Source organism: Mauremys reevesii, linkage group 9 (assembly GCF_016161935.1).
Source record: "Mauremys reevesii isolate NIE-2019 linkage group 9, ASM1616193v1, whole genome shotgun sequence".
Classification (NCBI taxonomy): domain Eukaryota; kingdom Metazoa; phylum Chordata; order Testudines; family Geoemydidae; genus Mauremys; species Mauremys reevesii.
The window spans coordinates 65,035,783-65,062,339 of NC_052631.1; the positions used below are offsets into that span (position 1 = coordinate 65,035,783).

The 26,557-nt window shown below is 45.2% G+C and overlaps 1 protein-coding gene across 4 annotated transcripts in view; it reads left to right on the forward strand.

Annotated features, from left to right (window-relative positions):
• The first annotated feature begins 52 nt into the window (after positions 1-52).
• The window catches only part of DNAAF6 (dynein axonemal assembly factor 6), a 33,302-nt gene continuing 6,797 nt past the window's right edge, over positions 53-26,557 (forward strand). The window contains exons 1-7 of one of the 4 annotated variants that reach the window (XM_039488947.1): positions 54-194; positions 3,126-3,237; positions 5,281-5,350; positions 6,952-7,057; positions 9,772-9,883; positions 11,064-11,149; positions 16,612-17,516. In XM_039488947.1, coding sequence (XP_039344881.1) covers positions 3,139-3,237; positions 5,281-5,350; positions 6,952-7,057; positions 9,772-9,883; positions 11,064-11,149; positions 16,612-16,741 — 603 coding nt within the window. In that variant the 5' untranslated portion in view covers positions 54-194; positions 3,126-3,138 and the 3' untranslated portion in view covers positions 16,742-17,516. Of the gene's footprint in view, positions 195-3,125; positions 3,238-5,280; positions 5,351-6,951; positions 7,058-9,771; positions 9,884-11,063; positions 11,150-16,611; positions 17,517-26,557 lie in introns of those variants that run through there. The other 3 variants (XM_039488948.1, XM_039488951.1, XM_039488950.1) reach the window with 3 other exon arrangements.

The window sequence follows — 26,557 nt, forward strand, 5'->3', positions numbered from 1 at the left end:
GGGGATCTAGCATGTTACTGGCTGAACTTGCTGCCATTCCGACGTGCTCTCGCGGGGTTGGCTGAGAGGTCGAGATCCCGCCCTAGACGAGCCGCGTCGGGAGGGGGGAAAGACTCGCCGCTGCCATGGTAACGGCAGACGCTGCGCTGGAGCTCGGCTCCCCGGGGGCCGCAGCAGGCGCTGGAGACCGCCAGGTATCGGGGCTGGGGAGCGAGGGGCCAGCACCCCGGGGGGGGGGAGGAGTCAGGGAGTGGGAGGGACCCCCGGGGGATTGGGACGGGGAGCGCGGGGAGCCAGGGCCGGGGTCCCCCCGAGAAGGGGGCGGGGACAGGAGCGCGGGGGGTGACAGTGGAGGGGCCAAGACCCAGGGGAAGGCTCGAGGCGGGAGCTGGGGAGAGGAGAGGGAAGGCCCGGGGCAAGCCCCTTGCGAAGGCGTCGGGAGGTGGGACAGAGACCGGGATCGGGTCGAGCGAAACCCTCGGCGGCCCGTAGTACAAAGGGCATCGGCCGCATCGAGCCACTTGGCCCCCGTCACCGCCTCCGCAGCCCGTGGCTGCCAGGGCCCCTGGGCTCAGTCGCTGGGGAAGACCCTGAAAGCATGTGCCTGCACTATCGCCAATGCCACCCCTGTTACTCGGGCTCCTGGTTGCCTGCTGCATCCTGTGCGGATCCCGTTCTCCCGGGGGCGGGATTTTCCCCAATATCCTCTGCATATGGGGCATAACGTGTTCCCCCCACCCTCACCCCGGAGCCCCTCTGTGTGCTCTGGAGTCAAAGGTGTGAGCAGGGGTGAGGTCCATAACCTTTGTCCTGTGGCAGACGTCTCTGATACCAGGTGCTGTAGCATAGCTGGAACTATATAGCTTAGACAGTTGACAGCGCATGGTTTGAAGGTCTTTGGGAGAAGAAAGAGCACGATATGCTTCAGCCTTGGCCCTGGAGCAGGGGTAAAGAAAGAAATGTATTTGAAATGGGACCTAGCAAGAGCAAAAATGGGACAATGTCCCTAAGAAAAACAGGAGATACACCAAATGCCCAGGCCTATGAGAAACGGAGTAGTCCCAGAATCAGCCAAAGAAAGTGGTCTCTTTCCCAGCCAATCCCACCATCCACCATACATATTGAGAAGTCTGCCAGACACCTTTGAAATAAAAAGAAGCATCTCAGAAAGGGATAGAAAAGTTACTCGGAGGCCTTGTCTACACTCATATTTTGCTTTAAATTTCCCACTGAAGCATTACCACTATTTCAGCTCCAGCACTGGTAGCAACAGTGCAAGCATAGTTTAGATAGGCAACCACCATCGTTTTAACTCTATGGCTAAGAATTTCAAAGGTAGCTGCCAATTTTGCATGCCTCAATTTTTTGGTGCTCAATTTGAGATATCTTAAAAAGGTCTGATTTTCATAAAGTGCTGAGCATCCACCCTCTGAAAAACAGGCCCTTTTAAGATGTCTCAGATTGGGCACCCAAATATTAAAGCACTCAAATCAACTAACCACTTTTGAAAATCTTGTCATAAATTATCTGTACCTTCTCTGTACAGGATTGGATGACACAGTTAAAATAAAGTGTCTGGTTCACACAAGAGCTGTGCCAATGACAGCAACAATTAGGCGTTTTATGAAAAACAGTCTAGTATAGATATAGCCCTATAGTCTAGGAAAAGGATAATTGATGGAAGAACAACAAAATGATTCTGTATGATGCCTGTAGAAAGAGTTTAGGATTAGGTCTCACCGGCTGCGTCTACTCAGGGGAATGGAACCATAGGTAGTTGATGCAGTGGGATAACACCAGCATAAGAACCATTGGTATTGTGCATCAACAATAGTTGTGTTGTTTTGTGTGTCATTTCCCCCTGTGTCCCAACTAGTGCTGTACTACATTGTTGTAGTTGCATTGCCCTTTGAGTACCAATCCCACAGTTCCTGGTACAGCTAACTAAAGCAAAAACATATGGGAAATTTTGAAGGACCTTCTGAGATCCTAAGAGGATTCTGGGAGAAGAGGACAAACAGTCATCGTTCACCTTCTAAGTAGAGCCCTGCAAACCTGTGACTATTCACAGACCGTTTTCAGATCGCGGATCAGATGTGGATAAAAATTTTGTATCCATGCAGGGCTCTACTCATAAGGTTTAGAGTTGGAGGCTTAGAGAATCAGAGAGTTTGGAAAATGCTAAGTATTTCATCTTTCATAAGATCATCTTTATTATTTTATATTATTTTATTGTTTTTAGGAACCATATAACTTTATTAATACTATCAAGTGATTATATCTCAAAATAATTATATATAAGTAAAAACAACTGAAAAGTCAAAGTCATCTCCTTATCACAAAAAGCCTTCGCCAGATTACATCAAACAAAACAAACAAACTCACCAACATTCACAGTAAGTTATAAGACCATATAACTTAGCAATTTTCTCACATCCATAACATCTCCATAACAGAGGTTGACATCTTCTGTTATACAGGGCTAGCTGAAATTTAACTCCAATTCTGTAAGGTGTTTAGATGCTTCTGTGATCAATAGAAAGAAAGGGGTTAGGGCATGAGCCTACAACTGGGAACACCTAGGTTCAAGTCCTTGTTCCACCGCAGCCTTCCTGCGTGACCTTGGACAAGTTGCTTAGTCTCTCTGTGTCTCAATGCCCCATCTGTAAAATGGGGATAATAGCACTTCCTTAGCTTACAAGGGTTTTGTTAGGATAACTACATTAAAGAATATGAGGTGTAGAGATTTTTTCCTTTTACCCCCGTTGGTCTGTCTGTATCCATCCGCTGTGTCTTGTCTTATACTTAGATTGTAAGCTCTTTGGGGCAGAGACTGTCTCTTTGGTCTCGGTTTGTATAGCATGTAGCACAATGAGGTCCTGGCCCATGAGTGGGGCTCCTTGGGGCCACAATAATATTAAATAATGAGGCAATAGGGGCTAGATAAGTACCTTAGAAAGTTTTCTAAGTATCTTGCTTCATAAATAGTGGGATTGGCATGTGAGTTTCTGACCAGAACTGATCACATCTAGAAAACAAACAAAGTGCCTTTGTATTGTTATTTAAAAAAACAAGGGAAAAGCAATTGTTCTTTCTTCAGCTGTTATGTTTGTTTCTGTACACAGGTGAGCAGTAGATATGGATCAAGACAGCGTTTCCTCATTCTCTTCTCTGCAAGCTCTTGCTAAACTGCTTGCTGACCCTGAGGAAGAAGACAGTGATGACAATGACTTTGGGGTGAGTACCTGACAAGAAATAAAGAATTCTGTAGTCCAGTGGGTTCAAATGCGGGTCCAGTAGAAAATGCTGCAACTCCCGTGGAAGTAAAAAGTTCAAGGGCCTGATTCTCCTCTCTCTTGCTGGTTTTATGTTGGTGTAACTCCATTGACCTCTATGGAGTGATTTTAATTTTCACCAGTGCAAGTAAAAAGAGAATCAAACGTCAGAAATCTTTTCAGGTGCTAGACTGATTGAAACAGGGGAAAAATTATTGCAGGGTGCATTCTACAGAGAGAGAAAAGAAGAAATAGTAGGAGAGCTCATGGCCTGGGAACAGGAGAGAAATTGAATGCTCTAGTCAAAAGGAAATGAAAACATGTATCTGAAATAGCCTCAAATGCAGACTGAGCCTTCCCTTTCCCCACAGTCTCCTATAGATGAAGGCATTTACTCCTAGAGACAAATGGCTTCATAGGAAGGGATACAAAGATGCAGTGCAACTTGAGAGTAAAGCCTGTGATAATTGAGGAGACTGAATGTACGTCTCTGAAACATTTTAGAGATAACTGATCATTCAAGTGCAATAAGTATTGTTGGAGGGGATAGAATTGGGAGAGGTGAGTAATCATTGCAAGATGAAATATTTGGAAACAATGATTAAGAAGAGAAACATCTTTGCATTCTTTTATCTCAAATCATTGTGGGACTAGATGACAGTCATGGCGTCTGGAAAGTGTACTCTGTGCCCATACTATGCTATTGTCACTGTTGTTGGTATTTTCTGAGTGTGTGTATCAGGGGAGTTATGTGTCTGGCCCTGTTTGGCTGCAGCGGGAGTCTTCACAACTCTTTGAAAAGTCTGATAGTATGGTGTACCTGTTCTGTTGTGGCATAAATAAAAATGACAAATGTCTCAGTCCTCCTTCATGACATCGCATCCACTATAGGAGCCAACTGGCTGGCCTTAGAACTTTCTTGTATAGTAGTCTGCATTTGGCATTGGATGCAAGTCCCTCAAGATCCACCTTCAGTAGCGGGAGGATATGAATCCTCCACTCTCCCTAACCATCCCTCAGTTCTTCTATATCTGCCTTTGAAAGTTATTATTACGACTTAACATTTTGTCAGAAAAGAAATCTCAATAATTTGTTTATGTCTTATTAATAAAATGAATAACATCTCTGTGCCAGCAATGGAAAATTGCCCTTAGTGATACCCGTGAAGTCTGTATCAGTCTTCTTGTACGCCATGTAGCTGTAGCCATGTTGGTCCCAGGATATTAGAGAGACAAGGTGGGCGAGGTAATATCTTTTATTGGATCAACTTCAATAAAATATATTACCTCACCCATTTGCCAATCTTCTTGGTAATTTGGAATCTTTGTTTTGATTTATTTTAACGTCCTCTGCGTGTGAGGTGCTTTTATCAAACCAAGACATTTTTATATACATAGCAATGCTGCACACTGACTGCCTATTAGCATTATAGTGATTCATCATTTAAAATAAATGCTATTGCCTTGCATGGCCGTTGGCGTTAAAAAGATTCTAAATGCTATGATGGGACTGCATGTAGTACACTGAACTGGTATGCAACATTGTCATGGCAGGTAAAGTGGGGTAGTTTTCTCAATTGCCCTATAGGAAAGATCCCTCGGATGCTAGTACTTGTGGCTATAAAGCTGTAGTTATGGAGTTCTAGTTTAAATGCAGCACATCAAGGCCATGGTCTCATGGGTGAGAATGAGGAGGGAAGTGTTACATAGTGGTCAGAGCACAAGACTGACACAAGACTTTTCATTATTGCCATTGACTTGGACAAATAATTTAACTTTTCTGTGCTTCATTTTCTCCATCTCTAAAATGGGGATGATAATAATGCTCACAGGGAAGTTGTGAAAATATAATTAATGTTTGTAAAGCTATTGCAGATATTCTCTGATGAACAGTGCTCTGTAAATACAAAGTATTATCGCAAAGTATTATTGCTATTAATTGTTTATTATTATTACTGGTGTGGGCAATGGGAACATTCATTTCAGCTGTATTTGGCTTTTTTTAGTCACATTCTTCTTCTGTTAGCACTGTGGGGCCCGAGAGTATCGGACCAGCAAAGAAAGCAGAGCCCACAGGTAAGTTGAGTTACAATGGAATGGTGTCAGCAAAGACATGGATCCACCATTACACTACCATAATAAAATAGCTGTAATAGCAGCTGCCTCTGACGCAGCTCGTCTCAGCTATGACTGAAGGTGGTTGCTTTCCTCTTTGTTGAGAGGGGAAAAATAATATTTTACATGTACATTATATGGCACTTTTTAACCTGAAGGGTTGAAACACTTTATAAACTCTGTACATACAGTGCCACTGAAATGTAGCATCTCTGAGATGGAGCATGTCAGCCACAGAAGACAGCACACTGCCCTGTTATGGGGCAAGGGAAATATTTGCAAATGTCTATTCTTACAAAAAGTGCTGTGGAATCTTTAATGCTCACACAGAGCAGACAAGAGCTTGGTTTTTAGAGCTCATCTTCACATAATAAACTGTTTGGGACTCAGTTTATCCACCCAATAAGGAGGAGAAGCTACTACCTGACCATGAAACCATAGACACCTTCCTCAACCCCCACCCTCCACCCCCACAAACCCATTTAGGAAAAAGTTTGAGAGAAGAACTAAGCTTTACTATGTTCCCTGAAGATCACCAGACTCAAACTGTGGCAGAGCAAGGGGAAAGGAAATTCCACCCCTCATAGAACATGCTGCCTCCAGTCCTCAGTTGGGAAATTGGAAATTGCAGCTAAAGTGCTGATAACTCCAATGGTCACATGTAAAGAGAGAGACAGCTGGAACCTAAGCCCTGTAGGGCCTTATGCATTAGTGTCAACACCTTGAATTGCATCCAGAAAAAAAAAAGCCAGTGCATTCTTTGCAGAATGGGTGTAGTATCCTTTCTTCTGCTAACACTGTCAGATAGTGGGGTAGCTGCATTATCCACCAGCTGTAGCATTTGCATAGTCTTCAAGAGTGGCCCAATAGCAGTGAGTCATTCCAGAAGTCACAATGACATGGAGAACTGCAGTGAGAGCTGTGTCCAAAAGAAACAGTCACAAATATAATAAAGATACTTTTCAACACTGTTTCTGCTTAGGAATCCAGAAACAATCAGGGAGCCAAAAGAACCCCAACCTGTATACTAGATGAAGGGAAGACACATCCCCTCAATAACAGGGGTAGATACCATCCCTGCCATATTCCCTATATGCTTTTTCCCAGTGTACATCATCACCTTTGTTTTGCATGTCCCCAATGATTTATGAAAAGGACCGTGATATATTGTCATGTTTACAAATGAGAGGAGAAAGGGGATCACTTTACAAATAATTTCTGCTCACTTAAAATCCTATTTGGAGATGTCTCAGTATCTCATAATCCCTTTAGATTTCACCCATCCCAATTTGAGCAATATCTGATGTTTTGTGACGTGGAGCAGAATGTTCCCTGACTTGTTCCATACAGGATGGGCAAAGGAGAGTAAAGTTTATGGACATAAAAAACTCCTCCTTTTCTAAATCTCCACTTAGATTGTGGCCAGGTAGATCCTAGGGAGACTAGGAATACCTTGAAATACCTTGTATCACACAACCACATCATGGTTAAACACAGCAACCCTACAAAGACAGACCTAGAAGCTGACAGTATCAAATTCTCTCTTTCACCCCGTCTCCTAGTCACCCCTGATGTGAAGTCTGGAAATAGTAAAGATATCTGGAATACAAAGGAGGTGCCAGAAGGATCAGAGTTTGATGATATCTGGGATCCAAGGGAACAGCCAGAGTAAGTGTAACAGAGCTAAAACTGTGTTCATGGGTTTTGTGTAGCTGAAATACAAGCATGTTCTATGTAGCATATATATTGTGTTTAGAACAAAACACACACTACTGAAAAGCTTGTGTCATGGACGGGCAGAAGGGATGTACACTGGGGTAGATTTCACTGCAATGTAAGCCCAGGGTTAGTAGGACTTGAGTCAGCTGACCCACGTTAGGGAACCTTGGGCTTTGAGCATCTACATTGTATTTTAACCCTATGTTAAGTCTTTTCTAAGCAGTGCTTGAACCTTGGGCTCTAGCATCCACATTGCAGCACACAGACCCAAGTCAGAGTAACCATATAACAGAGTCCTTAACGCCCCCAACTCCCCCAGCTCTAGAACTGTGGTGCAGTGTGGGAAAACTTTACTGCCCATCCTGCACATTACCAGGAAGCATCTTGCTTTGCAAAAGGCTTGATCGGTTTGCTCTCCATTGCAAACCCAGGAGTCTCTCTGATAGTATTCTCGCAGATCGGTGATCTGAACAGAATGGGTTAACACTAACCTAAGATGCTGCTGTTTGCAAAGTGTGTGTGGCTTCCGTTTTCAATAGAGTAGATTGTAGACTGTTGGAATAGGAAGGCCTAATGAAATTGTCCCATGGAATTGTGGGATACTGACTCCCAGGACCCGAGTCAAGTTGGGCTGTGTCTACACTCAGACCTGGTTTAACTCAAGCTTGGATCCTTCAGCCCTGCAGGGTCCTGGGGCCCTGGATTAGCACAATTACAGTGTAGATGCAAGGGAAGTTAGGTTTGGGCCCAGGCTCAAGCCCAGGCTTACGTTGCAGTGTAGACATATCTTGATGAGCTTTGCCTCCAAAGCAGCAACAATTAAAATATGACTTTGATCTCTTCTGTGGAGGAGACCTTCTAATCTCATTACTGAAATTTGGAGTCTGTTATTCCTGTTATAAGATTATTCCCAGTGTCAGATGCTTGTGTAAAGTAGGATTAGGAGGGAAAGGAGGCCAATGCCAGAATATATTTGCCTTCATACATGCCAAGTTTGTATACAACATTACTGAATGTACCTGCTGCTTTTGTGACAGTAAGTGAGAGTTCAATTCTTTTGATAATGCTGTACTATATGGGAGGGGGGGTTGGATTTATATTTCAGGGAATTAAGTGCTTTAGAGGCAAATATCTGCTGTCCGACGAGTATTTTACAGTCAATGTTACTTTTCTAATGGATTGCATTCAGTCAGAGATGGATTGTAAGAGGTCAGCCTAAAAATAGTAATAGACTTCTTCCTTCCTCACCTCAAATAAAGCATTCTTAAGTAGATGCTGTCACGTAGTTTAGGTTGTGAAGTGCTCTGACATGATCTGGAAAATTCTCTAGCGCCAAGGGGCCAGATAATCCAAAAGGGAGCCTTTACATTTATCATCACAAAATATTGCACCCTGAGGGCCAGATCCTCAGTTGGTGTAAATTGGGGTAGTTTAATTGAAGTCAACAGAGCTACACAGTGTATATCTGATTGACGATCTGGCCCAGAATTTCCACTTTTCTCTGTGCATAAATACAATTAGCCACTCAGTTGCCTGATCTAGGAACTAGGCTGAGTTTCCCCCTTTAAAATTAGACCTTAAAAATGAACATTTTTGACAGCGCTTTGTGTAGCCTCCACTTATGCACCCACATACACTTGTGCGCACATTTTTATGTAAAACTATGACTTTTATTATCCTGTCAAGGTAAGGTAAATCTGTCCAATGCTGCTATGAACCAAACTCTCTGGACCCATTCAGTCTCTGCTGAAGGAGGTGCAGCTTTTCTCTAGCCCTGAGCAATTACGTACTGTGTAGCACAGATAAAATGAGTATAAATCTTTGTAATAGTTCAAATTAATGCATGGAAAAAGCTGTGAAAGGTAAATCTAGAGCTATTATTAGATAGATTTTATGTTGACTGAGAGACTAGAATTGTGTTACATGCATGCATGACTGCTGGAGATGAAAAAAAAAGTGCTTCTTTCCATACAACTTTTCAACAGTCTAGAGAAATTGCTCTATTTATTTTGCTCAATTTACTAAGAGTGTTACATGTTCTAAATACAATCTTCAGTTGTGTTTCCTCATTCATTAAAGACCAACAGAAAGAGAACATAGAATTCCAGATTTTGCTGCATTCTGAATTAGACAGACTGATTTGGAGAGAAAAAAATCAATGTCTGTAAAATGGAATATCATTAAAATTAGCAGAGAAAGCTATGTAATTTTTGGGCTCCAGGAGCCAAAATGATAGACAGGAAGTTGTTTGCAAAATAATTACTTGACTGCACCCTTTTCACATTTTCCCCCCAGGGGGCTATCTAGGAGGTCTAGGAGATAAATATCACATCCACATGGTTCAATTTCCAGCTCCAGTGTCTTATTCCCTGATCCTGCAAAGGCTGATTGTGCTGTTGAGGCAGCATGCCCAGCATCTGGTGACAAGTGAAGGGTGACTCATTGTTCATCATGAGCCCTCCAGCCAACTATGAGAGACAGTGATGGTTATGAATAGGGTCTAAAGCCAGGTGTCCCTTTGAAGGGCATGTAAAATGGAGGAAAATGGGGAATCCTAAGAGTGCCAGCAGAGATAAAAGGACCTATATTCCCAGAGGAAACAATATTATACTCTTCTCCTGCCCTCTCTTAACATGGAGATTCATACAGGGTTTGATGACCAGTTTTGTCTCTGCTAGGTATGAGATTTTATTCAAGCAGCAGGTAGGAGCGGAGGACATCTTCCTGGGGATGAGCAGAAAGAACCCTTCCACAGCCTGTTGCGAGGACATGCTGGTGAGCATGACCCACATCTCCAGTTGCTTCTTCTCCTTTCCTCACTGTCTCCTTCAATGTAGCACATACCTACACAGCAGCTCTATTACTGTCTTTGGGACTATGCAGGATCTGCTAAGTAGATTTCAGTGAATCTGCCGTTGCCACTGACCTGTACTAACCTGAGTAGTCATCAACTCCTTGAGAGCTGGGTATATTCAGAAAATACACAACCTGCCCAGTTCTATGGGCCAGGTTCAGACCTGGTGTAAGTGGATGCAGGTCCAACTGGATGCTGCACCCACTTACCTATGACCCTGTGTGGTTGGGGGTTTTTTTACACTTGCATAAACTGATTGAAGCAATAGTGCAGTTAATGAATAGACTGTCACAGCCAGGTTGTGGGTGGCAGACCAATTAGTCAGAGCCATAGTCATGAGACAGGAATCAGCTGCATCAGGTTACCGGGAGGTCAGAAGCAGGATACAAACTGGAGATCAGCAACCACAAGTCAGATGCCAAGAGTCAAGCCAGGTTAGGGTGCCAGAAGAGCAGGAGAAGGATGGAACCCAGTTGTTCAGGCAACTTCCCATTCCTGCTGCTGGCTTAAATAGGGCCACTGGGCCAATCAGCTGCTCTGGGACTTCACCAGTCAGTGCTCAGGGGGAGAGCCTCATACTAGGGCTGGACTTCATGCAGCCTAGGTAAGCTACTGTTAGCAGGCTGCCAGCAGGAGGGTTGGAGTGTGGCTGCTCCTATGAACCCTGTGGGTCATGGCACTGCGTGAAGTAGTGGAATGTTACAACATTGTGACAGTCCTCAAAGTCACATGTATCTGAGCCTCTCCCCTTATTATATGATCAGTGACCTCCCTCATCTGCAACATTCATGTGTATTTTATTCTAGTTGGTGCAAGACGCTACGGGCCTTTACCAGAGATGGGGCTTTAGGTGACTGCAAAAGATCTTTCACATAGGCTTTCAACTATGGATTTCTGTAAAGGGTAGGGGTATCTGCAGACTTCATGAAACCATTGAAATAAATTACTACTTCATCTTTCTTCTGATAGAAATCACCTCTGCAAAATGCTGGCTCTGATCTTCCATAGACCATAGTACTGCAAAGCTCATCCCAGTCTCCAGTGTATCCCCCTGCCATTACCTCTCCCACCCCTCTGTCTTACCTGTACCTGTATTTTCAGATTAAAATCAAACTGCCAGATACAAAGTCCTCAGACATTACACTTGACATCCAGGACAAGATTCTTGACCTTCGAACCCCAAAAAAGTAAGTGAAGCAGAATTGTTATAAGTTTTCTCTCTAATGGAATTTAACAAAGGCTTCAGGGGGAATGATCAGCAGCATGCAAAGGTAATAGGCGGAGGGATAGCTCAGTGGTTTGAGCATTGGCCTGCTAAACCCAGGGTTGTGAGTTCAATCCTTGAGGGGCTATTTGGGGAACTGAGGTAAAAAATCTGGGGATTGGTCCTGCTTTGAGCAGGGGGTTGGACTAGATGACCTCCTGAGGTCCCTTCCAACCCTAATATTCTATGATTTCTATGAAAGGTGTTGATGCAGATGTGATTATTTAATTGCAAAGAAAAAAATCTGTTAGATTAATAATGGGCTGGGTTTGGGGCCCTGTAGCGAAGCAAGACTCACTGGTGCAGCACCTCCTGCTGGTCATCTTGGGAATTAGCTCTTGTCCAGGCCAGAGTCTTGCCTGCCTTAAGGCCCCTGTGTCGACCCCAGTGCCCCTTTACCTCAGGTTTCTGCCCCACAGTATCCCCACACTCTGGGTCTCCCCTCCTAGGGGACCCCCCAGCCCTCGACATCCACCTCATCTCAGTGGTGACTGTCAGTCATCATCTAACCCCCATTCACTGGGGCAGACTGCAGGGTAATGGCCACTCATCATTGGCAAGGGAGGTTTGGACCAACTGCCTTTCCCTGAAGCCCAATACCTCTCTAAGCCTTCCTGTCAGGCTACAGCCTGGGAGGTCACCGGGCCTCAGCTTCCCAGCACTGCTCTGTCAACAGTACCCTTTGCTCCTTCAGGCAACTAGGTCAATCTCTCTCCAATACTAGGGAAAGACTGTCTGCCTTCTCCCCAGGAGCCCTTTTTATACTGGCCCAGCCAGGCCCTGATTGGCTGCCTCAAGCCCACCCATGATTGGCTCCCCAGGGCAGCCCTTTCCAAGGGCTGTTTTAACCCCTTCAAGGTCAGACCAGGGCAACCACCTCACTACAGGCCTGTAACAGGGTTCCACATCCCACCCCTCTTCCTGGGGCCCGCTTGCTGCCCCCAATAAGGCTCAGAGAGGCTTCAGGGTTGTGAAACACCTGTGTCTTTATTTATATAAGGTCTTCCCACCACCAGTGTCTATCTATACAAGTCTTGCAGGATTAGTCACCTCCTTTACAGGCAGAGTCAGCCTTCAGCAAAGAGGCCTCCAGCTCCCACCCTGACTGACTGACTGCTCCCTGGCTGCCCCCCACCTTTTGGCTCCCTCCCAGCCTTTATAGCTCTTGGCTTGTCAGACCAGCAGGTGTTGCCAATCCTCAGGCCAGCATCAGGCCTTTTCCATCAGCCCCAATCTGCTTCCCCTGATTGGAGCTGACTGGGCAGGGGCTAATTAGGTGCTTTTGCACCAGCACCCTGCTACAAGGCCCCTAAGATTAACCTCTCTGGAGACCTCTATAATCCTTCTCTGACAAGGATAGCCTTAAAACAGCAAACCCTATGAGCCAAAATTGTAGTCCTCTAAAACTGGGCTTACGGTTCTGAATGTCTACTTGGTTATTTGGCCACAAATGCCACGTGTACATGCATACAGCTGTGCACACACAAAGATGGAGGGCCATCTGCAAGTGGATCCAAGAGGTGTGATCTGGATTACGGCCAGAAGAAGGTTGTCCCTAATAGGCTAACTATATAATACCACATAAAGGGCCAGCTTCATATCCTTCCAAAAGCATTTCAAGCTTTTCATAACCTTTATATACAGAAATCAGATGTTTTTCCTATCTTCCACCCACAGGTTAAGTGTTTTGGGTATCCATGATTAGTAGGTTGAACAGATACACCCAGCTCATATTCTTCCCTATTGAAAAGAGCCAAACAGCCCCAGTGTTTATTTTGAAGTTGATGCACAAATACACAGAGCTTCAAAGCACATATTTTGATAAATGCTAATGAAAAACTTTATTTTAAACATTAAAAATATAGGAATTGCCACACTGGAAACAAAAGTCCATAGGGCCTTCTGAGCACTGATCAGAGCCATGGAAGTCAATATAGTTATACCAGGGATGAATTTAAGCAAAAGACCTATGAATACTGGAAGGTCACACTAAATTAATGTGGCCACCAAATTTTCCCTTCTGAAATGCAACACTAGCCTTTGGAAGTGATGCCAGTCGACAAGAAGGAGAGATGCATATTAAGCCAGCAACTACTGGCTAGGCAAAAACTCCTAGTTGCAAAATCAGACTCTAAGTATACACTGCAGATGTAGGGAAACCTCAACATGCTGCTTCTCTTGTGATCCAGTTTCTTTGCTGAGTCAGGGATTTGCCATATCTTCTTTGCTTCTAGACATTGCAAGTCCTGAGTCCAGCAAATAAAGAGATTTTCAGTAAATCTTAAGGCTGTATGGGGCACTATCTGAACTAGTGTTGATTTCCCAAGTGTAGATGCAATTCCTTGCACTATGAAAGAAAGTAAGATTTTCAGTCCTATATAGAATCATAGACTTTAAGGTCAGAAGGGACCATTATGATCATCTAGTCTGACCAGTACAACGCAGGCAACAGAATCTCACCCACCCACTCCTGTATCAAAATCCTAACCTATGTCTGAGCTATTGAAGTCCTCAAATAGTGGTTTAAAGACTTCAAGGTGCAGAGAATCCTCCAGCAAGTGACCCGTGCCCCACACTGCAGAGGAAGGTGTAAAACCCCCAGGGCCTCTGCCAGTCTGCCCTGGAGGAAAATTCCTTCCCGACCCCAAATATGGCGATCAGCTAAACCCTGAGCATGTGGACAAGACTGAGCTTAAATAATTCCTCTCCCTCCCTGGTATTTATCCCTCTGATATATTTATAGAGAGCAATCATATCTCCCCTCAGCCTTCTTTTGGTTAGTCTAAACAAGTCAAGCTCTTTGAGTCACCTTTCATAAGACATGTTTTCCATTCCTCAGATCATCCTAGTAGCCCTTCTCTGTACCTGTTCCAGTTTGAACTCATCCTTCTTAAACATGGGAACCAGAATTGAACACAATATTCCAGATGAGGGCTCACCAGTGCCTTGTATAACGGTACTAACACCTCCTTATCTCTACTGGAAATATCTCACCTGATGCATCCCAAGACCGCATTAGCTTTTTTCACAGCCGTATCACATTGGCGGCTCATAGTCACCCTGTGATCAACCAATACTACGAGGTCCTTTTCCTCCTCTGTTATTTCCAACTGATGCATCCCCAGCTTATAACAAAAATTCTTGTTATTAATCCCTAAATGCATGACCTTGCACTTTTCACTATTAAATTTCATCTTATTACTATTACTCCAGTTTACAAGGTCATCCAGATCTTCCCGTATGATATCCCGGTCCTTCTCTGTATTAGCAATACCTCCCAGCTTTGTGTCATCCGCAAACGTTATTAGCACATTCCCACTTTTTGTGCCAAGGTCAGTAATAAAAAGATTAAATAAGATTGGTCCCAAAACCAGTCCCTGAGGAACTCCACTAGTAACCTCCCTCCGGCCTGACAGTTCACCTTACAGTATGACCCATTGTAGTCTCCCCTTTAACCAGTTCCTTATCCATCTTTCAATTTTCATATTGATCCCCATCTTTTCCAATTTAGCTAATAATTCCCCATGTGGAACCGTATCAAATGCCTTACTGAAATCGAGGTAAATTAGATCCACTGCATTTCCTTTGTCTAAAAAATCTGTTACCTTCTCAAAGAAGGAGATCGGGTTGGTTTGGCATGATCTACCTTTTGTAAAACCATGTTGTATTTTGTCCCAATTACCATTGACCTCAATGTCCTTAACTACTTTCTCCTTCAAAATTTTTTCCAAGACCTTACATACTACAGATGTCAAACTAACAAGCCTGTAGTTATCCAGATCACTTATTTTTCCTTTCTTAAAAATAGGAACTATGTTAGCAATTCTCCAATTATACGGTACAACCCCTGAGTTTATAGATTCATTAAAAATTCTTGCTAATGGGCTTGCAATTTCATGTGCCAGTTCCTTTAATATTCTTGGATGAAGATTATCTGGGCCCCTCAATTTAGTTCCATTAAGCTGTTCAAGTTTGGCTTCTACCTCGGATGTGGTAATATCTACCTCCATATCCTCATTCCCATTTGTCATCCTACCATTATCCTTAAGCTCCTCATTAGCCTCATTAAAGACTGAGGCAAAGTATTTGTTTAGATATTGGGCCATGCCTAGATTATCCTTAACCTTCACTCCATCCTCAGTGTTTAGTGGTCCCACTTCTTCTTTCTTTGTTTTCTTCTTATTTATATGGCTATAGAACCTTTTACTATTGGTTTTAACTCCCTTTGCAAGCTCCAACTCTACATGGCTTTTGGCCTTTCTCACTGTATCCCTACATGTTCTGACCTCAATAAGGTAGCTTTCCTTGCTGATCACTCCCATCTTCCACTCCTTGTAGGCTTTCTACTTTTTCATAATCACCTCTCTGAGATGCTTGCTCATCCAGCTTGGTCTACAATTCCTGCCTATTAATTTTTTCCCTTTCTTGGGATGCAGGCTTCTGATAGTCTGCAACTTTGACTTGAAGTAATTCCAGGCCTCCTCCGCCTTTAGATCCACAAGTTCTTCAGTCCAATCCACTTCCCTAACTGCAAATGCTGGACACAGCTGAGGAGGGGGAGCACAAAGGAACTGTGCGCAGCAATCTGGTCCTGGGGCTGGTTCTGTGTCAGTCCACTGTAAAGCTGCTTTAGGCTGCTCTGAACTATGCCAGCTCCCAGTGGCCCATTCCAGCAGCTAGGGCACAGGGAATTCAGACTACACCCCTCTGCCAGCGACCCCTACTACAGCAGAGGGCCAGGAGGGGCATGATATAGACCCAACATGACTTAGAGCATAGTTTAGAGCAGCCATGAAACTGTGCTGATTCTATGTCAGCTAAGGATTCCCCCATGCTTGGAGTAATTCTTGGCTAGCCAGATCCCCTGGGTTCAAGGTCTCTTGTGTCATTGGGGTGGCCAAAGCCTTTAATCAGGATGCTCCTAGTATTTTTCCTTCATTGGGGAAATTAGGTTACTGCTCCCTGTGCTACATTTTCTTCAAACACATGTTCAGACTGTATGCATTATTCAGATTTTTACCACTGTGACACCATTGGGGATGTGTCTTATTCTCACTCTGCATCTAAAATGCACCACTATGCAGTAGCAAGAGCTGTGAGAAGCCCGACAATCCATCACTGGAAATCTTTGTCAGAGCACAAAGCCAAGAGCATGTTGAGAGAGAACCAGATTTCGAATTATTTGAGGGCCCAGTGGGGCAGATCCCCAGTAGTTCAGTGAGTCCCACCACCTCACACTGTCCCACCACCTCACACTAAATTAACGTGGCCCATCACATTCTGGTTTCTGAATAGCAAACACTAGCCTGGCGCTAGTAATTTGCATTCTCTTCTCTAATGCCTACTTAGGGCTGGGACTGAAAAATCCCATTTCCTGTTTTCTAGGAAGCTGCTACTGCATCTCCCCCACCCTGTGGACAGCAAGAATGGCAAAGCTTGTTTCATTTCAGAAAAGGAGACCCTTGAAGTCACCTTGAGGATGAAAAGAGAGTTTGACTTCATCAACTTTGCCTAAGGGAAAATGGGGAATGTTTTCAAAAGTGATCTATATGGCTACCTGATTGATAGCCAAACGTTGGCCTATTCCCCTTGGGAATGGTTCAGGATTGATCTTTCCACTGCAGTTCCTGGTTGTGCAGTTAGGCAGTGTGATGAACCACCCCATATGTCTATTGGGGGTGAATAGGAACCAGAGGTGTCGGAGCAAGTATAGTATAGTATTTCTATCTCTGTGCAATTCTATCCCTGAGCTTGGGATCCCAGCCTTACCATATAAATTCTCTGAACCTCTGAATTTTCTCTGAAGTCATCTTGGTGTGTGAGCGTGACCCAGAACACCAGCTGCAATGGCCAATGGAACAGGACTGTGAGACACCTTTTCTGCCTCTTAGATAAAATCCTGCAGAGATCATAGATGGAGATGATCCAATCTTTAGCCTCTCCTGGAACTCTACTGTTTGTTGTGCGGGGTTCCCAGGTTAAGCTTGATCTTCCCCTGTTAGATAGCACTCATCATTGCATATCTCAGAAAGGAGATGCCTGTGAGTATGTGTTTTGGAATAGAAGCCATGGATCTGATCCAAAACCCATTGAAGTCAACGGAAACACTCCTATTGACTTCACTGAGCTTTGGATTAGGCCTTAGATGGTGGTGCATCACTTGGTCCAGAGGGCAGGACCAAGACCAGACATATATATTTGGTTTGAATTATTTGTCACTGGGTTGCTGCTGTTAATGTGATGCTGTAGTCTACACTCCATGCATAATTAAAATGTTACTCCTACTCTAACTAAAATGCTTGCATTGACACCTTTTTGGGGAGATCGGGCCCTGAAACCAAAACATATAATGACTGGGAAAAAATGGGACAAACTTACTCAGTAATGGGACAAACTTACTCAGTCAGTTTGGTTTCCAAATCATGTAAAGCGCCATCATACCGAGGTTCAGTTTTAATTTACAGATATAACAGTGTGCATATTTGTAAAGTACCATTACATTTAAAAATAGGAATGTAAGTAATTTCAATAAACAGATTTGAAACATGCATAAAGTTATAAAAAATATTGAGGAGAGTCATGCAGTTGGCATTAATGCATTTAATTTGGGAGTATTTTGATGAGAAAGGGACTTAAAATACTCCACCGGGTAAGATACAGTATACATTCTATGTCCCAGGTTTAGAAGGCCTCTTCATAGCATCTGTTCCAAATAGAAAAACTGGCCAATCTGCAGTATTTAAATATATATTTTCATGTATACTATATGTGCAACAAATGTCATTATTTATAGAACAAATACACGGAAAATATATGGCGTCTTTATGGCTGATGCCACGTTATAAACCCTCAGTTATTCTATTCCTCCACTTAGGCCAGGAATGGAGAGGAAGATGGAATGGTGGTGTTAAACCATCTGTGTTTCCTGTGTTCTGGGGCTTTGCAAGAGGCCTGCCTGATGCCCAGGCAAGCTAGAGCAGCCTCGGGGCTCCTCTAATTTAAAGTCTGCTTACCATGGCCCCTGAGAATCTGAGAAGAGTAGATTATAAATTCTTTGGGACAGGGAGTGTCTTTTTGTTCTGTGTTTGTTCAGTGCCTAGCACAGTAGGCCCTAGTTCATGAGAGGGGCTCCTAGGCAGTATTGCAATATAGATAAATAATAACAGTGTAGTGCTCTCTGGCTACACCTCCAACTACCCTCCAAATGCCCTCTCCCTGAGCGGCTGGGAGTGGGCTAGCACGGAACGCTTATTTCAGCTCTCCACTTGCCGTGTAGGCCTTCTGTGCTATAGAGGGACATTTCCACCAACTTCAATGCCCCTTGGAGTAGGCAGGATAATGTAGCATGCACTTTATTCTGACTGTTGAACCTCTTGGCTTTCAAGAACAGTTTACTGAATTGTGTGGTGCAGTGTTAGCTACCCACTTTGCCGTGCCTCCACCTCTACCCTGATCTGTCTGATTAAACAGGAAGTACATGCTGTATGAATTGTGCCGATCTCCTCCTACCTCTACCTCTCTCCAAAGTGGGTTCCCTGTAGCCCTGGAGTACCTTCCAGAGACACAGCGGTGTGTACGCAAGAAACACTCCTCCTTCACTAGCAGCCAGACCAATAAATCCTAGTAACACTCTACAGACCTGCGCTGGAGTTAATCATCCAAGAAGCAAACAGGTATCTACTCCATGATTAGAGTGGAGAGAGGACAAACTGGACCTGGGCTTTGATGGATTGGATATGTTTAACAACCAAGATCTTGTAATCAGTTTATCAATACAATGTCTTGGGGCTGCATGAAAGTGGAGGAAGGAGATTGAGTGTCTCCGCTGTGACCAGTGCCCATGCAGCTAATTTCATGACAGGTTGTAAAGGGGAGATGGATCCCTCATGATGGAGATGACACGCTGCCAATGATCTCCCACGAGAAGCATTTTCTGTTGGATCGATGACAATTTGCAGCCTTCAGTGTATGTCTCTATTAGGCTGCGTCACATCCTAGGAGAAACCGAGGTGTGTCAAGGCATTTCAACCACTGCCTTTAAATTGGTCCCTTTGCTGAAACCCGGGTATCAGTACCCACTGCTATCGTGTTAATGTTCTGTCTGGAAAACAAAGGAAAATTGCAGTTTAGAGCATCTTAACTTCTGGCAAGGCCTTAGGGCCTCCTGAATTTCTGTTTGCCAGAGGACTTCAATAAATCACACCAAGCACTGGCTCCAACTCTGAGAATCAATGCACAAGGAGATTGTGCTGGTGTATGAGAAAGCTGAGCTCATTATTTCTGGCTGAGTATATACGGGCTGCTGCTGCCAGAAGTTAACAGCACCAGCCCTTCTTGGAAAAAGGCTAGCTTTGTGGTCGTTTGACAAAACGATGCAACCTCTGTTACATAATAGGAATTGCGTTTATGATACGGCTGTAAAGCGATTTAAAAAATTAATCGCGAGTAATCGCACTGTTAAACAATAATAGAATACATATGTTTTCTACATTTTCAAATATATTGATTTCAATTACAACACAGAATACAAAGTGTACAGTGCTCACTTAATATTTATTTTTTATTATAAGTATATGCACTGTAAAAAAACCAAAGAAATTTATTTCAGAGACGCACTGAAGATCCTCCAGACAATAAAGGATATTTGGTCACTGCCACCGTAGGACAGATTTGAACTAGTGGTGTCTGAAGGCAACAAGTTCTACTTAAATAATTGATTTACAGGTACATTTGTTATTAATAACCTCTTGGAAGTGCAAGACTGCTTTCAAATCCATGAGGTGAATCTGGCCCATTGTGTTTTTATTTGCTTTATTGGTAACAGAGTAGATCCCTATTTATCTGGAGGCTTCTGTGTACAGTTTATCATCCCAATCAAGTGCATTTCCCTAATTCTGAACAGAAACTACTTTAAGTGACTCTCAAATTCTCACACCCCTCCCATCAAGGGTGACAGAAGCCTGCCACTGAAGGGATTTTGCCACAAATTGAGCTGAAATGCAATTGGACTGGAGGGACAGAGGCTCTGCCAAGTCTCTGAGAACCCTTGGTCTGCTGTCCACCTGAAGGAGTTAAATTTAAGCAAGGGCATTATCGAAGTTTTGCTTTACTGAACCAGCACCTGCAGAGATCTTTCAGAAGGGACACAAAGCATCATTTGCCTCTAGAACATCACAGCAACTTACCACTTCATCACCTGCAGGCATCGGCATCATCATTAACCAAAATTACCAGCCCAGTCAAACAGCAGCACTAACCATTAAGTATGGCTTTATTTGGCTGCTTGAGAAAATTAAGAATATAAGAGCTGCCATAGTGGGTCAGATCATGGTCTATCTTGCCCAGCATCCTGTCTTGAACAGCGGTCTGTACTTGAGCTCAGGATTGTGTGTGTCTGTGAAAGAGTGTATTACAGTACACCATTAAGGGACAGGCTGGAGCCTACAACCAAGACAGTGTGGGTATAATCCTGGAGGCACTTGCCCACCCTGGGGCTGGGCTATTTAAACAGGAATAGGAAGCTAAGTGAGAAGAAGGGACTAGAAGTCATGCAGGCTGTAGTGGTTGCTGTCTCAGGCTCCTGGAGACTTGACTGATCAGGGTCAGAGATTTTGTTTTGTGGACTAATTTAAGTTTGGGAGTGCTGAAGCAGGGTCCTAAGGTGAGAGCTTTATGAACTGTGGTTAAACTGTTCCTTCCCTGAGACCTTATTAAAGAGGAGCTCTGAAAACATGTAATTGCGAGTGCGCTTTTTTCACCTTCTAATCTGCAATAACCTCAGGGACGGAGATGATACAGGGAGCACAGAAACATTTGCACCTGCACAAGGGATAAAAAGGGAGAGTAAAATTTAAGAAGATATATTTCTGAGAACAAAAGGGAGACTCTTTCACAGTGAATCAAGCAATTCACAGCAGACAGCACATGTGCTTTAGGTACAAGGTCTCATTTTGCCTTTTATATTGAGCGCCTGCCGGTATGGTGACACATCATACGCTCCTGGGCAACAGAATTCGGTTTCCAGGCAGCCATGGTAAGCCAAAGGATACGCAGGGTTGGCTTCTAACCAGGGCTGCCTGGGGAGGGGCAAGTGGGGCCCCCATGAGAGTTTTTCGGGGCCCCTGGAGCGGGGTCCTTCACTCACTCCAGGGGCCCCAGAAAACTCTCGCGGGGCCCGGGCCCCCAGAGCTTCTTCCGCTCCAGGTCTTCGGCGGCAATTTGGTGGCAGAGGGTCCTTCCGCCCAGGACCTGCCACCAAAGTGCCCTGGAGACCCGCGGTGGGGGGGTCCTTCTGCCCCGGGACCCGCCGCCGAAGTGCCGGGTCTTCAGCGGCAATTCGGCGGAGGGGACCCCAGGCCCCCTGAATCCTCTGGGCGGCCCTGCTTCTAACACTTTCATAACATGTGGGAATGGTTTCAAACTGCAGCTCCCTCCTTTCCGATAGCAAGCAATGCTGGTTGGGTTTGCCATTTAAAAGGAAGGGGCTGCAGTTTTGGGTTGGATGTGCAGCACACCTCTCCCCCCACTGTGTGGTTATTCTCAGGGATGATCCCTTTTGCCAAGCGCAAACAGCCCAGCATGAACAGAGTCTTTTTATTGTTCCCTTACAAAAATTCCCCTATTTCAACCAGGTGACCATGAATGATAGCACTCTCATGAGGCTGACACAGAAAGATAAAGACCGAATGTTGCATGAATGCAACCAAAACCCAGGACCATTCGCTGCCATGCTTTGTGCTGCAATGATTCCAGACAACTTGCTACTGGCTTGGCATGGTAAAGTGTCCTACCGTGGAGGATGAAATAAGGCAGACCTGCCCAGAAACCTTCTGCACAGGCTTTCAGAGTACCTCCAGGAGAGCTTCATGGAGATGTCCCTGGAGGATTCTCGCTCCAACCCCAGACACATTAACAGACTTTTACAGTAGTTGTATTGGCCGCAAATGCATCCCAATTCTTCAGGGCAAATCAAACATTAAACACAATTGCTTTTAACCCCTGTAGTGTAGTTACAATTGTGCACTCACCAGAAGTGCCTTCTCCACCTTCAGGGTCCAGGAACCCACCATGGGAGGGTATTTGCTCCAGAGTGATGAAAAGGTCCTGGGTGCCAGGGAGAACAGATTCTCCGCTTGCCTGCTGTGCATTCTCCTCCTCCTCTTCCTCATCCACAAACTCCTCCTCCATGTTGTGTGAGACTCCCCCTTGCAGGTGTCCACAGACAGTGGTAGGGTCAGGGCTGGCTCCAGACCCCAGCGCGCCAAGCGCGCGCTTGGGGCGGCATTTTGCCAGCAGGGTGGCAGGCAGCTCCGGCGGACCTTCCGCAGTCATGCCTGCGGGAGATCCACCGGAGCCGTGGGACCAGCGGACCTACCGCAGGCATGACTGTGGAGGATGCACTGGTCCCGCGGCTCCGGTGGACCTCCCGCAGGCATGACTGCGGAGGGTTCGCTGGTCCCGCGGCTCGGGTGGACCTCCTGCAGGCATGCCTGCGGATGCTCCACCGGAGCCGCGGGACCAGCACGCCCTCTGCAGGCACGTCTGCAAGAGGTCCCCCGGAGCTGCAGGACCAGCGACCGGCAGCGCGCCCCCTGCAGCGTGCCGCCCCTGGGTAGGGTACTGGTAGGGTCCCCCCCCTAGAATGGCATGCAGCTGATCATAGAAGCGGCATGTATGGGGCTCTGACCCTGAGCGACCATTTGCCTCCTTTGTCTTGTGGTAGGCTTGCCTGAGCTCCTTAACTTTCATGCGGCACTGCTGTGTGTCCCTGGTGTAGCCTCTTTCCACCATGCCCTCTGCGATTTTGGCATATATATTAGCATTTCTTCTTTTTGATCAGAGTTCTGCCTGCGCAGATTCTTCTCCCCATACAGCAATCAGATCCAGTGTCTCCTGTTCACTCCATGCTGGAGCTTGTTTGCAATTCTGGGACTGCATGGTCACCTGTGCTGCTGAGCTCACCACGCTGACCAAACAGGAAATGAAATTCAAAAGTTCCCGGGGCTTTTCCTGTGCACCTGGCTAGTGCATCGGAGTTGAAAGTGCTGTCCAGAGTAGTCACATTGGAGCATTCTGGGATAGCTCCCAGAGGCCAATACTGTCGAATTGCACAATGCTGTGTCTGCACTACCCCAAATTCGACCCAAGAAGGACAATTTTAGTGCTACTCCCCTCGCCAGGGAGGAGTACAGCAGTTGATTTTAAGAGCCCTCTAGGTGAGGGGTTCTCAAACTGGGGGTCGGGACCCCTCAAGGGGTCGCGAGGTTATTACATGGGGGGTCGTGAGGTGTCAGCCTCCCCCCCAAACCCCGCTTTGCATCCAGCATTTATTTTATATATATATATATATATGTTCAATATATAAAAAAATGTTTTTAATTTATAAAGGGGGTTGCACTCAGAGGCTTGCTATGTGAAAGGGGTCACCAGTACAAAAGTTTGAAAACCACTGCTCTAGGTCAACGGAACAGGGTTGGTTGTGTAGCCACATTGCTTATAAAATTGACCTAATGCGGCTAAATTCGACCTAACGTCATAGTGTAGACCATGGCATAGATTGGTTTGCTCTGATGTTGTAAGAAACTCTCTCCAATGGACTCTGAAAATCTTCCACAGGCATTTACTTTGGAATGAGCTGATCTTATCAATTTCTGTTGTAAATGTACATGACTCTGCTCTGTAAAGGAGGACAGACATAATGTTGGTGTTAAAAATGTGTGGTTTTGTATCAATGTCAGTCATGCTATTTTTCCAAATCTTTTCAAGTTTATGAAAGTTGTTTGCTGCTTTTGATATTTGTTGCTTGACATCTCACTCCATAAATAGGTAAAAGGACTTACTTCTTCTAGAGTTTCTCCATCTGTGATGGTTGCTTTTGAGACATTGATATATTTTGTCTTCTCCTTGCCCCAACTAAGTAGAGTGTTCGGTGATAGCAAAAATGGAAAGGAGGCAGTTTGTGATTACATCCTGCTACTCCTAATTCACAAGCATTGATAGGTTGCCCTGCTGCCTTGACTACACATCACATCCTGAATGTGTATTATTATGTATGCTCACTGATTCACTGTTTTAAACTACACCTCCCAGCTTGAATGATTCCTACTGTGTATCTCAGCCCTGGTCTACACTGGGGGGGAGGGCAGGGGGGAGGGATCGATCTAAGATATGCAACTTCAGCTATGAGAATAGTGTAGCTGAAGTCGACATATCATTACCTTGCATCCTCACGGCACGGGGTCGATTGCTGCCGCTTCCCCGTAGACTCCACTTCTGCCTCTCAGCAGTGGTAGAGTTCCGGAGTCGATGGCAGAGCAATCAGGGATCAATTTATCGTGTCTACACTAGACGTGATAAATCGATCTCCAATAGATTGGCGGGTAGTGAAGACCTGCCCTCTATGAGACTTTTTTTTTGCCAGTTCAACTCTGCTCCAAGTCCCTCTCAGCCACAGAAAGAGTGGATCCAATTCTGAGTTCAGTGGCATAGGTGTAAATAACTCGTTATTAGAGTTGTTTTAGATCATGTTCAGTGATAGACAGCTCATTCCATCCTCTTCTTCCTGGGCTGTCTCTCTTATTTAAAGTGCTTGGACCTTTTGCCCTGTTGTGGCTTCTCCTGGTCATGTGCTCTCTCTCCTTTTGTTTGTGTTCTTGGGCCCAAGTTTGACAACAGCTTCGCAGGCAAATTTTCCCAGGGAGAGATACTGAGTTGCATCTGACAAAAGAGGTGACATTAGCTGCTGCCAGCACAGGGAAGTGAGAGCTCTCCAAGTTACCCACACCCACACTTGGCTCCAGTCAAACCTCTCTCTCGGAGCTGGCTTTGTTATCTTTCTGATTGTATTTGTGTAGGCAGGGTTGTGTTCAGACCTCTGTCCTCCTCGCTTTATTGCCATCCTTAAGGCGTCTCCTCCCTGATCTCAAGAAGCAGGAGTGCAACAAGTTATGGTTTTCCAGGGTTGTCAGGCCATACAAGAAAGGTTCACAACATAAGGCCATTGGGCCAGAACCCAGCTGTTGTAATGTGGTTAAACTCCTTTGAAGTCATGGAGTTAGGTCGATTTACACCAGCTGGCCCACTGAGTCTTCATGTCTTGACACGGCTCAGTATTATGTTTATTGTGAAGCACTAACAACATGACTGATGCTGGATAAGACAGAGACAGGAAGTCTGTCTCTGCTCCAAATAGCTCAGCTTGTGAAGTCATTTCCACCTGAGCAAAGTGAGGGATAAATGCTAGCAGCAATGGCAGCATTTTATACACACTTCGTACTCAGCATAGGTGTAAATGACTGAACAAGATGCACTGGAGTGTCAGACCCAAAATCTTTAGTGCCTTTACAACATATTTTCTGGTACTCATCAAAGGGAACGAGACAATCAGAAAATGCTCTGATGGTGCTGAAGGGAGCACTGGCGTTGGCTTTGGGAGGATGCTAATCCCTCTTGGAAATGAATCATATTTGGCATATCCCCTTACATCTGTAGATCTCAAAACACTTTACAGAGAGCCCCGCAAGCAAGTACTAATAATCCTATTAATGTTGGTTATTGGGCAGTAGAATATCCTGGAATGATCTTGTTGCATTTCTCTGACCAGGGCTCTGGGGCAACCAAAGTGAAACTACCTCCCAATGAATCTGTCATAGGTTTTACCCAAGAGCTGGCGCAGTCGCCTTGGCTATTTACCTCATAGGCAGCCTAGTAATATGCATCCCATAAACCTGCTTGCTCTTTAATGCTGAATATTAGTGTATTAATTAGGAGCTGTGAGTAACCTGTGACACAACTGTGTTTTGAAGGTAACTCTCCAGAGTTTTTAGCACCCCTCTCCAGGTCCCCTGTGAGTCCAGGGTAGCTTGGGTTTGTTTTTTTAAATTTCCTGCTCTCAGCTTTGGCCACTAAAAACCTCCATTTCTGCTGTGGCTGGACAGGTGCTGGCTCTTGTGCTGATGCCCTGCCACCCCCTGGAGAGGAGGAAACAGTTCCTTTAGCCCAGGGGTGGCCGACCTGTGGCTCTGGAGCCACATGCAGCTCTTCAGAAGTTAATATGCGGCTCCTTGTATAGGCACCGACTGTGGGGCTGGAGCTACAGGTGCCAACTCTCCAACGTGCTGGGGGGTGCTCACTGCTCAACTCCTGGTTCTGCCACAGGCCCTGCCCCGACTCCACCCCTTCCCGCCCCCGCCCCTGAACCTGCTATGCCCTCGCTCCTCCCCCTCCCCCCAGAGCCTCCTGCATGCCACGAAACAGCTGATCGAAACAGCTGTGGGGCGGGAGGGGGAGGTGCTGATTGGCGGGGCTGCCAGTGGGCAGGAGGCACTGGGAG